Below are 16,888 nucleotides of genomic sequence, written 5' to 3'. Positions count from 1 at the left end.
ACACTCTCAGAGAATGGTTGACCGAGATTTAAACCCACTGGTCTGATTACAAAGATTACATACTCTCCACCATACAATATGCCAACAAACGCACCAGCCCCTAATTAACAACTCATCAATCCCTAATCAACTACTCACACTCAGTTTCTCCAGGTGTCAACAGTAACCTAGATTAGAAACCTGAACTTATTTTGGTTGTCTCTTCCCATAACCAGTTCCACTCCTTGCATTTATAGTCATCAAGAATCACCAATCCCTGCCTACAATACCTCTTTCCATTCTATCCGAATTTATGCTTATGATTACTGCAATAGCTTAAAAAATGTAACTCATGCCTTATGTCTTCTTACATAACATTATTCTACATGACACTCATTATACTTCTTTTTAAGCCTAAGAACTACAATTGTTTTCTCTTGCCTATCATGTCAAATACATGTTCTCTGCTACTCTATCAACTGGTCCCATCTTACCAAACTTGTTCTTAAAACCATTCCAGTTAGGTCTCCCTGCTATCTCCTCACACAAACATATAAATGGTTAAACACTATCTTTGAATTGTTCTCTAGATTTTATGCTGTAGCTATTTTCCAAACTGTGTCATTCTCCCAAACATTTATTTCCTTTGACAGAAGAAACCACTTTCCCTTCCTGGCCCTTCCCAGTCATACCCAGTGCAACTCATAGCCAATAATGTGTGCAGTTTGCAGAAGAAATCAGTGGACAATTAAATGCCTTTTAAAGAATGTATGGAATAAATTACCTAAGGACCCCATGTTAAACGCTAGTGAAACTATTACAGATTTTTGGAAAGTATGTATTATCAAGGACAGCTTATCTCTATCTAGAAGTCAGTGAACTGAAAAGGAAAAGGTAAAAGCTTCAAACTCATGGCAAATTGTGCAAGCAAATTAGCATGTACTTTATTTCGCAATTTATGTCTTAGTTGGGGAATAGGATAAGTATCCTCCAAAGCAGAAATTTAAAAGTTAATCAGAAGTATTATTTTAACTTGAATATGGTGACAAATATTGCTGTTTAAAAAAAAACTGCTAATGAAATTCTCATTTCAGCACTCATTGTACAAAATACTGTCAGGCTTTGAGGTAGGAACAAGGGCTATCAAGACAACACCCTTTACCCAGTTCCTAATCTCTAATGGTAGTGGATTTCCCAAAACAGCAAAAGGAACAGAGAACCTTGGTTCCTTCTACTCTCAAACAAGTTAGGTTAGTAGATATGTAATACAGTGTGGCTGGGGATCAAGAAGAGATCTGTTAGCAAGTTAGTGGATTTCGAAGGGTAAGAAAAGGTGTTTTACTCCCCACCCCTGAATCCTGATGGAGTTTGAATTCTAAGAACAGGAGGGCAGGGCCTACTACTATTTAAGACAAAGTAAAAAGGGTAGTTTTTCATACCATCTTTATAAATTATGTGAGTTCCAGATTTCTAATTCCTTTTTTAGATAAAAACTTAAGATCAGCAACAGAGCCACAGTAAAAACTGTAAACAGTAACTGACAGCATGCCAAGTTTCTTCTCTGAGTTATACTATGTTCATAATGATTATGATGTCAAGTCATTTGCATGCAAAGAATTTCCTTCTTCAAAACACCTTGATCTTAGCATTTTTGGTTTCAATAGTGGATTGAAAACAGACATGAATCCTCATTACAAGGCCACCTCCCTTTTCTGAATAGTGAGGTTAAAATAGTTTGGTGGCGATCCAGATGGGAGGTCCAGCCTGATGGGTTCTGGAGAACTCAGCCTACAAGCTCGTTTGTGCTGAGCCCACTGGCATCCGCCTACTCTGAAGAGCTGTCAGACCTCTCAGGGTAGGGGTGAGTTAAGAAGGTGCCACAGGGGAGGAAGGCAGTCCCATGCTGGTGATAACTGTGCAGCTGTGTACCCCTGCACATGCTGCATCTCTCATAGCAGCTGGCACATAGTAAGAGCTCGGTATGTTTTTCCTTTACTTTAAAATCCACTAATGAATGTTATCTACACGAACAATATTGTAACTTCCACGGGTTTAAACACTGCACTTGTAACTAATGTTTCTAAAATTGGGTCACATGAAATCTATAATCTTGAAACTGAGACGAATTTTCTTTTAAACTTCGTATCAATGTACTCACTACTCAGAAGAGCAAGCGCGCCAAGGGCTACAGGGGACAGAGAAGCCCAGTTCATGGTGACCTGATAAATGTCACACCACTTAAAGTACCTGGCACCTGGACCTCCTTTACCCTCGGGTCCATTCCCTTTGCCCACACATCATGTCCCTCAAGATGCCACATCATTTGATCTGAGTTGAAGTGGATGATTAAAAATGAATATTCAAACTTGCCTCCTAATTTCCAAAATCTGTAAGGTCCCTTAGAGATCTAGAAGTGTACTTTTACTCAAAGGAGAGAATAAAAGAAATTACTCTTATCTTCACTAATTCTTATTTCAAGGTTCAGGTTGAAAGGGAGAATCCAGATGTTAATATGAAAAATGTAAATTTAAAGTAATATGGTTAATAATATTTCAATCAACAGAATGGAGGAGAAAAAGACTATAATATACATGCTTGAAAAAAACACTTTAGTATACTGTATTAAACTTTCGTGTTAGAACATTCACAAAATGTAAGGGAAGAGAACATTTTGTGACTAACTTCGAAAAGCATGTGAAAATTTAAAGGCACCCTGTTCAGTAAAATCCATGCAGCGGAATGAACGCTGCTACCGCTTACGTCCTGACAGGGAAGGCTGTTGAACGACCGGACCCAAGTACGCCTCCCCACCTCCTTCCGCCCGGCCTCCGTCCCGGGACCTCCGGCCCCCCATAGCAGCCAGACATCAGGTGCCAAGTCACAAGTGCACAGAAACTTCCTCTTCTCCGGCGAGAGTGGGGCCTAGCTGGGTCTCCAGGCCTCCGACCCAGGCCCCAAACCCCGGTCCCTCAGGGCCTGGCCGCGCTCAGGGGTCCGGTTGGGCGCCCCCAGACCCGGGCCGAGCAGGGGCCGCCCGACGCCCGCACCGCAGTCCGCGTCTGACCCTGCAGCCTCGCACCTGAGGATGTTATCTGCGTAGGTGAGCAACAGCTTGGACGCCTCCAGAAAGGTCTCCGGGGTGTTCTGGCACAGCTCAGTCACCGCCGGGGACGCGGAGCCCGAGGAGCAGCCCAGCGATGCTGCCGCCATGCTTGAGCGCCGCGGCCGTTGCCGCCCCTCGCGCGCCGCGTTCCGCACTGAGCAGGCGCCACAGCTCGCGGATGCTACTGCTGCGGGCCGGGCGGCGCGCGGGACTGGTCGTGAAGGGCGGGGTCCTCAGCAGGAAGGGGCGGGACCTGGTCGTGAGGGGCGCGGGGCCTGGGCATTGGGGGCGGAGCCTCGCTAGGGAGGGCGGGGCCTGGCCTTGAGGAGACTGGTAGGCAGGGGCGCGGCTTGGTCGTGAGGGGGCTGGCCTTGCGTACAGGGGCGGGGCCTTGTCGTGAGGGACGGGGTCTGGTAGGCCGGGGCGGTCCCTGGTAAGTACGGGCGGTCCCTGGCAGGGAAGGGCGGAGGGCACTTAGCCTGGAGGATTGGGGGCTTTTTGGGGAGGGTGGGAAGCTTGGAGTTAGGAGGGCAAGGATCTGGTCGGCAGGGCTGCCGTCTGCCGTCTGCCGTCTGCCGTCTTCGACCCAGTGGGCCGGGGATCCTGGTGATCAGGGCCGGGGAGCTTGGGCAGGAGCGGCGGGGTGGCGGGTGCAGGCCTGTGCTGCCTGGCGTCGTAGCCGCTGTGCTCCTCTGCAGTGGGCCTCGGTAGATCCAGCCACGGGGCTGGGGAAAGGCTACCACCGCCAACCACCTCCATTTCCCCAAATAAAACAATCTTACAGCTTCCTCCTCGCAGATTGCTAGGCCTTCCTGGAAAGACGTGGATAAAAGACCCCAGAAGGAAGGACCAATGTTCAAAAACAAACGTGTGGCTATAAACTCTGCCGGGTTTCTAGCGTTATGGATTCTAATTTTAGAATTAGGTAAATGACTGAAAATATTTTGCATAAGTATGAGCACAAATACAAAGATACTTCCATAAAGAAGTGTTTTGCATATAGTGGGTTGTGGACTCAACATACTGTTGGTGACTAGCATAAAACACACAGTAACGACAAAATAAAATGGGCAAGGTGTGGGGGCAGTAAAAATATACATCTAACACAGTACAGGCAGGTATTTCATGATTTTGTTTTGCAGGTAGATCATGTGATTACTGTCCTTTATTCCTCTTAGAAGATGAATCCTAAACAGATTAATCCTTTTTGGTCTCACTGTACTCTTGAATCCCTCACACTGATGGATCCTTCTTTGGAGACCTACGTTTCCAAACCTCAATAAGTATTTTTCTTGACCTAATGCTTTTAAGATATTTGCCTAAGTAGCTTATTTAAATGTTCCTGTTGCTTTATCTTCTGTTTGCTTTTTAAATTTGAAATTTTCTTTCAGTATCTCTGAGCAAGACTCTGAGCTATACCATCCACTTCAATTACCATTCATCACTAGACATATGTGAGAAGTTTCTGATATGTAGGTTTTTGGACTAGCTTCTAAGACTCGTGTGTTTAACCAGTAGTATGTTGCTAGCTGCTGTAACTAAAATATGTCTTAACACAAGAGAACTCTCTTGCTCACATAACAGTTTAATAATGCAGGTGCCATTATTCAGTGGGTAACTTTCCTCAAAGTAATGATTCAGGGACCCAAGCTCCTTCCAACCCATGGAATTGAGATCAAAAAACATATTCTGTAAAGGTCCAGGTAGTAAATGCTTCAGGCTTTGTGGCCATAAGGTCTCTGTTTCAGCTATTTAATATTGCCTTGCAGTTATAGTTCCATAGACAATGCTTTAAAATATTGACATGGCTATGTTTCAATGAAGCTTTTATTTACAAAACAAGCAGCCTGCTGGATTTGGCCTATAGCTTGCTAACTCCAGCCATAGAGACACAGAGACTTCTGCTTTTCGTGAGTGGTTGGGTAAAAAGGGCATACCTGCTTCAAAACCATACGTATGACACACAACATTTTCTCTACCATGTAACTGGTGAAAATGAAGCCCCATCTAGATAAAAGGAGGGAGGCTAGGAAATGTAGTCCCTGTGGGTGGATAGGCACCACCCACAACTCTAAAGGATACAGTGGGGTTATAACTTGCTGTCTCTACCACAAACTGTATTCACCTTAATTTGAGTTTCATTTTTCACATTTGTCCTTCTAATAATTGTATAAGATTATTATATACAATGTAGTACTTAAAACTTTTTTAAAGCAACAGGACACTTATTTTCTCAAATAAAATCTTAGGAGGAAACCCAGTATATACAAAACACCAAAGTAGAGGTGCTCTAGAACTGAAGCAGGAGTGTGTACGGAGGAGAGGGACAGAATGCCATCAGCTTAGCCTTCCCCTTGACAGAGGTAACAACTATAGAGCATTTTGTGGGGAACATGCAACCACAGTGTGAACACCAGTGCCACAGAATTAACACTGTAATAATGATATGCAGTCTATAAAACCATAGACATCATCATTTCAAGGGTAATTCAGTAAGTTATTATAGATTACCTGAAATTTAAATCCTTCCAAATTACTTTATCAATACTTCTAGAAGTTAAAGTTCTTCGCTAACTACAAACTCTCTTGGATACCACAATTTATGAAGCTATTCAGGGAACTTACTACAATAAGGCACTTTGACTCGTTGTTTTCTCTGCTTCTTCCACTTAAGACAAGTTGAAAATATTTTGATTTTTCAGTTTCATTTAGAAAAGCTGAAGATATTTAAACTATGATACCCATCATTGCTTCAGACAACTAAAGGTTGCTCTAGTATTAAATCATCTTTGAACTTCCTATTTTTTACTTGATTTTCAATTTTTTTTGCTCCAAAATCATCAGTTTTTTTTCAAGGATTCCAGCTATATTAAGCTAACCATCTTTATAGTTGACACATGGTAACACTATTCTTTAATGGAAGAAAAAAAGAAATAACCCACTAAATTTTCCCCAGGATCAGTTTTGTCATCAAAGAGAAAATGTTAATTTCAATAAAGACCATCAGCAAGGAGAGGGGTTGAAGCCGTTCAGAAACTGGTGTGGTGATTTGCTATTGTGTGATTGCATTAAATGATTAACCAACAATTATTTATAGAGCACCAGTTGAGTACAAAGCAGTCTGAGACAGATGGCATAAGAGACTTTTAATCTACTAGAAAAGACACAACTAATGATAACACCTTATATACAGATAGCCCTTTAGTTGATTATGCAAAAGAGTTATTGTGAAAAGAAAAACAAGTCGTTTGGTAAGAACTGCATGTATCTAAGTATATATAAGCCAATATGAGTGTATGTGTATATTCATGCATTTCATAGCCCATTCACCCACCAAATATTTATTAGGTGGCTACTAAAGGCCAAGCACTGTGCTAGGCCCTGTAAAGTAGATAAGTATGGACCCTGCTTTCACAGAAGTCATAGTGAATTTACAGTGGTGGTTAGACCAGCAGTGTCAGCATCACCAGCGAACTTGTCAGAAGACAGATTCTCAAGCCCCATCTTTAAACCCCATTATCTGTGTAGTAATAAGCCCTTCAGGTGATTTTGGTGTGCAGTAAACCTTGAGAACTCCTGGTTTAGGGAAAATAAAATTTCATAGTGAGGTGGTTTCATGGAAAAAAACTTGAATGAACACTTGAATTTGGAGGCTAAGAAGGTGGAAGAGGAGGACTTCTAGCTGTGGGCACTGCCCACACTTAATCAGGGACAATACCCTAGTAATATTTCCTAAACATCTCCTGCATCTCTCCTCCTTGCCATTGCCTTTGCTCAGGGCCTAATCTTTTGTCCAGTCTTAACTCTCTTCCTGTGTCCATTCCCGCATCCATGGAAGCCACCCTGCACACTGCAATGACTGATCTTTCTAATGTACACCTCTGCTCGTGTTACTCTTCTGGTAAACGTTTTCTGTGACTATCCCTTGCCCACACTCTATGGTGTCGGAAAATACGCAGGTAACTTAAATGTACGAAGTGGCTTTGTTTAAGACAAAAAGGAGTAGCAGAGACCTGGTGAAGAGAATGAGAGAGTTTCCCATATCCTTCCTAGAGGAATTTTAGATTCAATTAAAGAATGTTGTGATCCAAATTAGACCAGGGCTGCCAGTATATCATCTCTGATCTACAGGATCAAATCCAGTCTTCAGCATGAAGCCAATGACTTTTTGTGGTGAGCCCCTGCTTTACTCTCATGCTTTGTTGCTGCATCCCACACCTCAAATCTAACATTGGCTGTATTGAACTGTTGGCATTTTGAAAGATACCAAGTCTCCAGGCTGTTATTCTACTCCGCCCTTCCGGATGCCCTTTCCCACCCAGTTTAACAGACAAACATTTACTTATTTTCAAGATGCAGTTCAAAGGTCACTTTTTTGAAGCCTTTCCTGACTTTGAAAGGTAGCATTGACCTGGTTGTTCCCTTTACATTACAATACAGTAATTCTGTTCTATTCTATGATAGCACCTGTTTCAATAGTTTGTACATTTCTATGGCTGTCTTCCTTTACCAGACTATGAACTTCTTGAAAGCAACAGCCATGCCCTATTATTTTTATATGCCAGCTTCTAGCACAAGGTCGGAGGAAAATAAGTGTTGAAGAAGATCAGTACAAGCAAATATACAGAGATGTAAACAGAAAAGCTAATGGCAATCCAGAGTCAGATAAGTTTGGCTGGATGGAAATCTATTTTTTAAAAATGGAGATGTATTTGGAAGGTTTTGAATCAGATCACAAAAAATTCAAGAAACTCTTAAGAAGTCTGAATAGGAGGCTATGGTAAGTGGAGTCTTTCTGAAGATTTTGGTGTAAGAAAACACCATGATATTGTAGCAAGGAATATAGGACCAAGTCATATGCAGCTATTAGAATATCATAAAATTTCCACCCCATTCCAAACCAAAGGGAAGGAGATCAGAGGTACAAGTAAAAAAGAAATGACTTTTTGGTGGTTTTACTTTTCTATAAGATTTTAATTGATATGTCACTTCTTATCCAAGGTAATTTTCTGATATTACAAAAGAAAAACAAAACAGCACATTAAAACTATGTTTCCTATATGTTTGGCCTTAAGGAAAATATTGTATGTCTTTTTACACTGCAATTTAAAAGTACTGCACAGCAATGAAAAGATTAAGTTTGGGTACTTCTCACTCATCAAATGTTACTTTATAACCATGTGTGTTTGTTTTAATTCCTCTGAAAGTCATTCTTGTTACTGAATGAAGGTCATACTCAGAAATGATTGAAATGGCCTTGGTCAAGGATGGCTCAAGTCATAGTGGGCTTCTCTAAGCTATTTCAAAGTATATTTCAAAACTCACTTAAATCCAGTACTAACCAGAAAAAGCTAAGCTTGACTCAACTTCTTCTCTAGAGCTGAGGAAGAAGTCAGAGCACTCTACCTGGAAACAATCACTTTAAGGGACTTTGTTCAGAAACAAGTATGGCTGGGAGAAATGCTATAATCAGCTGCAGGACATATATTGTCTATCCTTTAGCTAAAGAAGAATAAAGAACACAAAACACACCTGGCACAGTATGTGAGCAATACATGGTCATCTAAATAAATACCACCTTGCTGAGTTCTTTTTTTGTATTTCCATATTGTTTTCCCTTCATAGATTCACAGCTAGCTCTGAGCAAATAAAGTTACTGAATTTTTCAGACACTTAGAAATAAATGTCAATATTTTTCCCTGTTCTTGTCTGCATTCTTGACAGACATTGGCTATACTATTTTGAATGCTGCCCTATTATATTACAAGCATTATTTATTATAGAAATTATAGTAAATAAGGCAAATTAAAAATAAGGGGGGGACATCACAATAACTGTGCATTCTTATAGACCTTAAAGAAATCTTTTTTTTTTTTTTAAAAACGATATACTGTATAGCTTTGTAACTTCCATCTCCAAACAGTCTGAACATTTTTCCACATTAACACTCACTTATAAAATTATTTTAAATGACTGCCTAGTGTTTAGATGTACCACAAAATAAACCAATTTCCTGATGTTGAGCATTTTGGTTAGTTCTACTTTACTATTACGAATAATTTTGAGAGGCATAGGAATTTCCTTAATTCTTTCCTAGGATTCGAGTAGACTATAACTGTCCCTTCTCCTGCAACAGGAGAATATAGGCATTATCATCATCTAAAAATAAAAATCCCCTTTTTGATGGACAAAAATGCTGTATCATCGCGTTTCGGGCACGTTCTTGATTATCTCCGCGTCACCGATATTGCGAGACAGGAGTTTCCCGGACAGACGCCAGCTACCTGCTGCCGCCCGCCAGGCTGACCTTCACCAAGGTGATGCAAGGGCGGGGCCACAGGCCCGGATGGGATGCGCTTGCGCATGCGCTGAGCCGGCCAAACGGCTCGCCTGCGTTTGCGCGCGCATGTGCGGACGAGCCCGTGCGGACGGCGGCTGCGCGGCCGGCGCGCGGCCGGGTGAAGGTACCGCTGTTGGTTGCGCTTCTCTTCCCGGCCTTCCGCTGCACATTCCGGGCGGGGTAGGGTCGAGAAGGGGTGTCCGAGCACCTGGGCTCCACTTTCGTTTCCTCTCTCCGTGCATTCTTTCAGTTGTGTGTGGTGGTGCTTGAGAGGCGGTGCCGGGAACTGGCAGCACCCCTTCACTCTCCGGCCGTCGTAGACTGGAAAACCAGTTTAATCAACACAGTTTGAAGGTCAATAAAGTCCGCTTATCGTTACCGCAAAGAATAGGTTCTGAAATGTGTTTTGTCTCACTGACACCAGAAGTGCTGTTTAGCATAAACCCTCGTAATTCTGGAAAAGGCTGCTTCGTGCAGCCCATGTCAGGGTAGGAGTGCCTTTATGTTTTTCACTGTATAATTTTGTTTCGGTAAATTGAGTGAATCATCATTTCACCTCCTTGTCTTCAAATGTCTGAGGGTACTTCGAGTGTGACAAGGGAGTTAAGTCCAAACACGTGGTTTGATAAGTATAAATGAAAAGGATGTTAACATTATTTTCCCTGTGCTCGTTAACAGCTCACACCGAGCACCTGAAAGAACACCTGGGATACTGTTTCTTAGGCCTGTAAACATTTCAACAACAGGAAGTACGGCCTGGACGTATTGTGGTCTGTTACAGGAACGTGTTTCTGATCATCGGCATGTCAACCATGATGTCAAACTGCTTGCAAAATTTCCTAAAAATTACAAACCCATATCATCTACATTCAAGATTATGTCAGCAATTAATAAGAAGTAAAAGGAGGCTTTTTGGAACTGTGCCAACATCCAGATTGTGTAGGCGGGTTGTCATTACTGGCATTGGTTTAGTGACTCCTCTTGGTGTTGGAACTCAACTGATATGGGATCGTCTTGTCCTAGGAGAGAGTGGAATTGTGTCACTGGTTGGTGAAGAGTATCAGAGTATTCCTTGCAATGTTGCTGCTTATGTGCCAAGAGGTTGTGATGAAGGTCAGTTCAATGAACAAGACTTTGTGTCCAAATCAGCTATCAAGTCCATGTCTTCTCCCACCATTATGGCCATTGCAGCTGCAGAGTTAGCCATGAGAGATTCCGGCTGGCATCCTCAGTCAGAAGCTGATCAAGTGGCTACCGGCGTTGCAATTGGCATGGGAATGGTTCCTCTTGAAGTTGTTTCTGAAACTGCTTTGATGTTTCAGGCAAAAGGCTACAATAAAGTTAGCCCATTCTTTGTCCCTAAGATACTGGTCAATATGGCAGCCGGCCAGGTTAGCATTCGATATAAACTCAAGGGCCCCAATCATGCGGTGTCCACAGCCTGTACCACAGGGGCTCATGCTGTGGGAGACTCTTTTAGATTTATAGCCCATGGTAGTGCTGATGTGATGGTGGCTGGAGGCACAGATTCCTGCATTAGCCCATTATCTCTTGCTGGGTTTTCCAGAGCCCGCGCTCTGAGTACAAATTCTAATCCTAAGTTGGCATGTCGACCATTTCATCCAAAGAGAGATGGTTTTGTGATGGGAGAAGGTGCAGCTGTGCTGGTGCTGGAAGAACATGAACATGCTGTTCAAAGAGGGGCTCGGATCTACGCTGAAGTGTTGGGCTATGGGCTCTCAGGTGATGCTGGTCACATAACCGCCCCCGATCCTGAAGGACAAGGTGCCTTAAGGTAAAGACTGGTTGTTTCATTCATAGTATTTCTTCAAATAAGACATAGTATTGGACTCTCAAATTAGAAGAACTTGTAGTACCATGCCTTGGTGTATGGTATCCCTGCTGTTTTTCCATTTCAGACTAAACAGTGTTTTTTAACTCTCTGCTTCATGATGTCTGAAATATTTGAAAGCATTTTTTTAATGAACATCCTGACAAAAATTGGATCTTAGTTAAGCCAGTAAAGTTGGGAATATGGCCATGTATGTCTTTACCAAGTTTTCATGCCTCCAGTTGTGCTAAACAACTGTGAGTGCTCTCTCCCACAGTCCTCTTTGGCCCTTCATCAGACTGGGCAGGAGAGTTAACCCTTTCTTCTAGATGTGCCTGGTCTCTGCTTCATTTGAGCAGGGTTCTGCTGTTACTAAATCAGCACTTCCCAACCTTTAATCACCCAGATGCATATTCTGACTCTCTAGGTCTCAGTGGTGCTTGAGATTCTTCATTTCTAACAAGACCATGCTGCTGATCTGAGGACCACACTTCAAGAAACGAGTTGCTGTTATTGTAGAAGAGATAGTTAAGTTAAAAAAAGAAAAAGTCTCTGTGAATGTGTTACTAGGTTAGCCTGCTTAGGTCATATTGTGTTTTAACCAATTAAATTAGCCAGGGGTGGCAAACCTTTTCTGTAAAGGGACAAATAGTAAATACTTTCAGCTTTGTGAGCCATAAGGTCTCTGTCACGACTCAATGCTGCCTTCTAGTGTGAAGGCAGCTATAGATAATTTATAAATGGATGGGCATGTTCCAGTGAAACTATTTACAGACACAGGCATCTGGTCAAGCCCATTGTTTACTGACCCTTCAGTTATACTTTTCTGTTTTAGTGAGTAGTTGCTGGTACTACAAAAGTCAAACATAGTATCCAGCTAGATGAAGAAAAAATGAAACCTTTCAGCACACTTCATATTGTAGTCTGAGCTGGAAGTCTGTGTAGCTCAGAGATGAGGAACTAACAAGGAGGGTGTAGGCATACATGAGATTTTCAAAGGTTCTTCCACAGAAATGTTTTATTTTTGGATTTGTTTGTTTGGCTTGGCTTTGTACTTATTCATTTATTTGGGATTCTTATAGCCTAAGTAGGATTTTTTGGAAGGTATTTGAATTACTGAAGTACTGCTGAAGACTTTTTTAGATTACTGGGAAATATGCCAAATTTTACATTTAAATGTGAAAGAAAATTAGAACATGGTTATAGAACTTTTCTCCACATTTTAGATCTCTGTACACACACACCCTACTGATAAAAAATTCCTAGAAGAAAAGTTACTCCAGGCTTGATTCAACATGGTTTTTTCCCCCCAGGGAAAAAAAGCCAATTCAAATAAATGGAAATGTGTTTTATTAGAGATTATGAAATCCATAGGTTTGAGTGTTTTTTCTCGTGCTAGATCCAAACAAGGCTTTGGGGTGCCTCATCACTCCCATGCAGATGGCATTCTCACATGGCAGTCCAAGCTGGGGTCTGTTATTAGAGCAAAGGATTCTCTTCTTCCAGTATACTTGGACATTTCTTCCATATAAGCCATACAGACCCTGAATCCTGTCTTAAAATTAAACTTAGTTCTGATAAATTAAATTCTTTTCTTATTTTGTTAGATGTATGGCTGCTGCTGTAAAAGATGCAAGTGTACACCCTGAAGAGATCTCTTACATCAATGCACATGCCACTTCCACGCCGTTGGGAGATGCCGCTGAAAACAAAGCCATCAAACACCTTTTTAAAGACCATGCTCGTGCCCTCGCGGTTTCCTCAACCAAGGGAGCCACGGGACATCTGCTGGGAGCTGCGGGGGCGGTTGAGGCTGCTTTTACTGCTCTGGCTTGCTACTACGGAAAACTACCCCCTACTTTAAACCTGGATTGTACAGAACCAGAATTCGATCTCAATTATGTTCCACTAAAGGCACAGGAATGGAAAACTGAGAAAAGACGTATTGGACTCACCAATTCCTTTGGTTTTGGTGGTACTAATGCAACTCTTTGTATTGCTAGCATGTAGGATAAATCATTTGTAATTAAACATTGATTTTTAAAATGTTATAAACTATGTTAAAGGGGAAATAATATGTTTATATAAATGCATATACTTATGTGTCAATACCCGTATCCCCTTTATCTGTGTCAGGGTTTCACGATTCTGGCACCATTGACATTTTGGGCAGGGTAATTCTTTGTTGTACAGCTGCTCTGTACATTGTTAAAATGCTTAACACCATCCTAATCTCTACCCACCAAATCCTGGTAGCACTCCTTTCACAGTTGTGATGAGCAAAACTGTCTCTAGGTATTGTCAGATATTTCCTGGGGGAGAAAACAGCCATCAGGTGAGAACCACTGATATGTTTTCCTAATACTCTAGGTGAAACAACTCTTTATGACATTTCACCTGCCGTGGTCCCCTTCACCAACATTTGATGAGTAGCTGCTCTGTGCTAGGCAAGGTTGGTGCACCTTGCAGCCCCAGGCACACCATTGCCTTACAATATAGAGAGAAGGAATACCAGTACAACTGAAAGTTTGTATCACTGATCAGTATTCTTTGGATAAAGCAGTCAGCCAGCAATGATCTCTTTACCTCTTACTATATAGTTCACTTTTCTTCTGTCTATACAGACATTCAGTAAATTAATGGAATTTCCCTACACTCCCAAGCCATCAGTACTCTGAGAGAAGGAGGTGAAACTGCTTTGGCATTTCTTACTCTTTTTGTATTTCCAGTGGAAGCTGTGGTAGACAGTTTTTGTGTTTTCTCCCAGCATCCCATCTTGAGTGCTGGTGGTACCTGTACTTTCACTACCTCTGGGCTTTCTCTAAAGCCAAGAGGTCTCATTCATCCCCATCTGGCTGGCAGTGCTGGGAGAGGGACAAGTTTCCTAAAGGCAACACTCAACCAGTGAGAGGTGGGGGCTGGTTGGTAAGTGCCTCGCCTGCCCTCAGAGGGTTTCCAGCCAGGTAAAACTTGAATGTTTGCAGCATTAGCCAGCTCAGTAACTCCCCCCTTTTTTTCCTTCCCTGTCCCTCCTCCCTGACTTTTAATCCTACTCCCAGGAATCACCTTCCAAACAAACTACTTTGTGTTAGGCTCTGCTATCTGGAGGACTCAAACTAAGAAAGTTTTTGTTGCAGTGGGGGTTTGTATATCAAAGTGAGTAAATGGACTAGTGGAAAGTATATATTTCTGCAGAAGTGAATCGTGTTCCTCACATTTAATAGAAGGAATATATTGCCTAGCCACTAATCGTGACTTTATCCCCTATACACCTAAGACTTCAGCCATGTTCATTCATCTATGATCAATTTTAATTCTTATTGGCTCACATTAATTTGTTTAACTGAAATTTGCTCAGTGCTCACCATGAACGTGGTTTTGTATTGGCTGCCAGCAGTAGAATGATGTGTCAAGAAAGGTTTCCTAAAAGAAGCTGAGGCCATAAGGGTAAAAAGGTCTCAGCCAGGTTAAGGAGGAAGAAAGGGAAGGAAGGAAGAATATTCCAGGTAGGAGGAACAGTGGGGAAAGGTTAGAAAAGTTAGAACATTTGTATTAAACCTGAATACATACAGCCTGAGATGGGGGGAGGTGTGTTGAATTAGGAGATAAAGCCAGGAAATCTGGTGGAAGTTAGGTCACAAAGAACCTTACGGGTTTTGTTAAGGCAGTAAGAGTAATAGGAAGCCATTTAAAGTTTGGGGTGTTAACGGCAGTTTTGTAATGTGTCAACTTGGCTTGGCTGAACAGCATTTCTCAGAACTCTCCTTACTGTGTGTTTTTTGATGAGGACTGGCAGTAAGAGATTCTTGCAGGAGATTGGAGGATGGAAGCGAAGCAAGCAGCCGCTTTGTAGCTCATACATGTGGATTTGCTAGCTCACCGCCTTGACGTGAGGCAGTGGCTGAGTCTGCCACTGCTACAGCTTCCCTGGACCCTCTTCAGTTGTTCTGACTTCTAGGTCAGGTATGTGTTTAGCTCCATCGGATGAAGGGCCCCAGCTTCTGCCCGTTCCTTCAAGATCAGAGGCAGCAAGAACAGACCAGTTTCAGTTCATTCTTGTGCTTGTGGGTTCCAGCTTATTATTGAAACTTTACATCCATCTTCCCTTCCCAGCTGCCTGCCCTGTGGACTTTAAACTCCCACATCAGAAAATAACAGGTGAACATAACAGCCTTACAGACACCAGTTCTCATAATTGTGTGAGGTCAAGTCCTGATAACAAGTTATCATCTGTATATTTATATTGATCTTAGTGGTTCTGTTTCTGTGATTGAACCATAACTGTTACATGTTAAGAAAAATAGGAAGAACATAATTACATGTTCTTTTGGAAACATCACTTTGGCTGCAGAGTGAAGAACAGATTGGAGGGAAGTTTGATTCCTATGAAGGAATCAAGTCCAAAGGGTGTTGCAAAACACAAGCAAGAGAAGATGGTTGCTCTGATGAAGCAGAATACCTTGACCCAAGGTTCTTCCAAAGTTAAAAATCATTTTTTTAAAAAAGTCGTTACTGAGGGATGATTTATGTACAATGAAATGTACCCATTTTAAGTGTATACAATTAAATGAGTTGATAAAGGTGTACACACCCTCACATAACCACTACCTCAATCAAAACCTAGGGCGTTTCCATCCCAAAATTGCCTTGTGCCCCTTTCCTGTCAGTCCCTCAGCTCCAGGCAATCACTGAAGAACTTTGTCACTAAAGTAGTATTTGTCTTTTCTAGAATTTAATATAAATTGAGTCATACAGAATATACTCTGGTGTCTGGCTTCTTTCACATGCTTTTGAGATTTCTCCATGTTTTTGAGTGTATTAACATTTCATTCCTCTTTTATTGCTGATTTTTAAAAGTACTTTAATCAATATAGATACCCTTGACTTTTATTCCATCCCTAATCCCTACTCATTTTATAACATTTTACTCTATCTCACTATTATTTTCTAACTGAATATATATTGCCTTTTGGACAGAAGACAATGTTTTTAAAAATTTACTAGAACTGTTGATAGCTTTTTAAGCAAAGAATCCTTGAAAATCACAAATGTGCAAGGATGTAATAAAGGATACATGGATACATGTTTAAAAATATATGTATATGTGTGTATATATATATGTGTGTATCTACAGATACACATGTTACTGAGAATACTAAAAGAACTGCTAGAAATTGGTGATTATTTCCCAGGTCCAGTTTCAAAAGCATATGATTGTGGACTCAAATATTCCCACCACCAACCTTCAACTACCATCTCAGGCTCTTTACATTTAAAGAAAAAAGTAGAGAATTTAAGATAATAAAAACAATAATAGCTCATGTTAATTCAGGTCCTCTGAGAAGTAGATACCGAGACAGGATTTTCTGTGTCAGAGATTTGTTGGGGAAATGGCCTGAAGGATAAAGGAAGAGGGGTGGGAGAAGGCCTCTACCACACTGAAGTCTTTGATTTAGGTATATTCTGCATCCTGATAATGGCAGTGATTTGGTGTACCTTTTGAAAGCTGTTCCAGCATTCTGTGAGGCTGGCTGCTTCTGGAGAATGCAATATGTGATCCAATTCACAGACCCTGTGTCACTGGTGTACTGCTGTGGCCCATTTGGTGTGGAGGTGTCATCAAGAGGATGTATGT

At 41.6% G+C, this 16,888-nt stretch overlaps 2 protein-coding genes across 6 annotated transcripts in view; one reads left to right on the top strand and one right to left on the bottom strand.

Moving 5' to 3' along the window:
- The window catches only part of NGLY1 (N-glycanase 1), a 51,892-nt gene extending 48,599 nt beyond the window's left edge, over positions 1-3,293 (bottom strand). The window contains exon 1 of one of the 2 annotated variants that reach the window (XM_036886122.2): positions 3,059-3,293. In XM_036886122.2, the coding sequence (XP_036742017.2) occupies positions 3,059-3,189 (131 nt within the window). In that variant the 5' untranslated portion in view covers positions 3,190-3,293. The remainder of the gene's footprint in view (positions 1-3,058) is intronic. The other variant, XM_036886121.2, reaches the window with a different exon arrangement.
- A 185-nt stretch (positions 3,294-3,478) lies between these two features.
- OXSM (3-oxoacyl-ACP synthase, mitochondrial) lies at positions 3,479-15,806 on the top strand. 4 transcript variants are annotated; one of them, XM_036886140.2, is made up of 3 exons: positions 3,479-3,515; positions 10,101-11,217; positions 12,861-15,806. In XM_036886140.2, exons 2-3 carry the CDS (start codon positions 10,226-10,228, stop codon positions 13,261-13,263), a joined length of 1,395 nt encoding a protein of 464 aa, XP_036742035.1. In that variant the 5' UTR covers positions 3,479-3,515; positions 10,101-10,225; the 3' UTR covers positions 13,264-15,806. The 4 variants fall into 4 exon arrangements, with proteins under 4 accessions (XP_036742035.1, XP_036742032.1, XP_036742033.1 ...); XM_036886137.2 differs by lacking the exon at positions 3,479-3,515 and adding an exon at positions 9,444-9,546; XM_036886138.2 differs by lacking the exon at positions 3,479-3,515 and adding an exon at positions 9,479-9,602.
- Positions 15,807-16,888: the final 1,082 nt, after the last annotated feature.

This window comes from Manis pentadactyla, chromosome 14 (assembly GCF_030020395.1).
Source record: "Manis pentadactyla isolate mManPen7 chromosome 14, mManPen7.hap1, whole genome shotgun sequence".
NCBI lineage: Eukaryota > Metazoa > Chordata > Mammalia > Pholidota > Manidae > Manis > Manis pentadactyla.
This window is presented reverse-complemented; position numbering and strand designations above follow the sequence as displayed.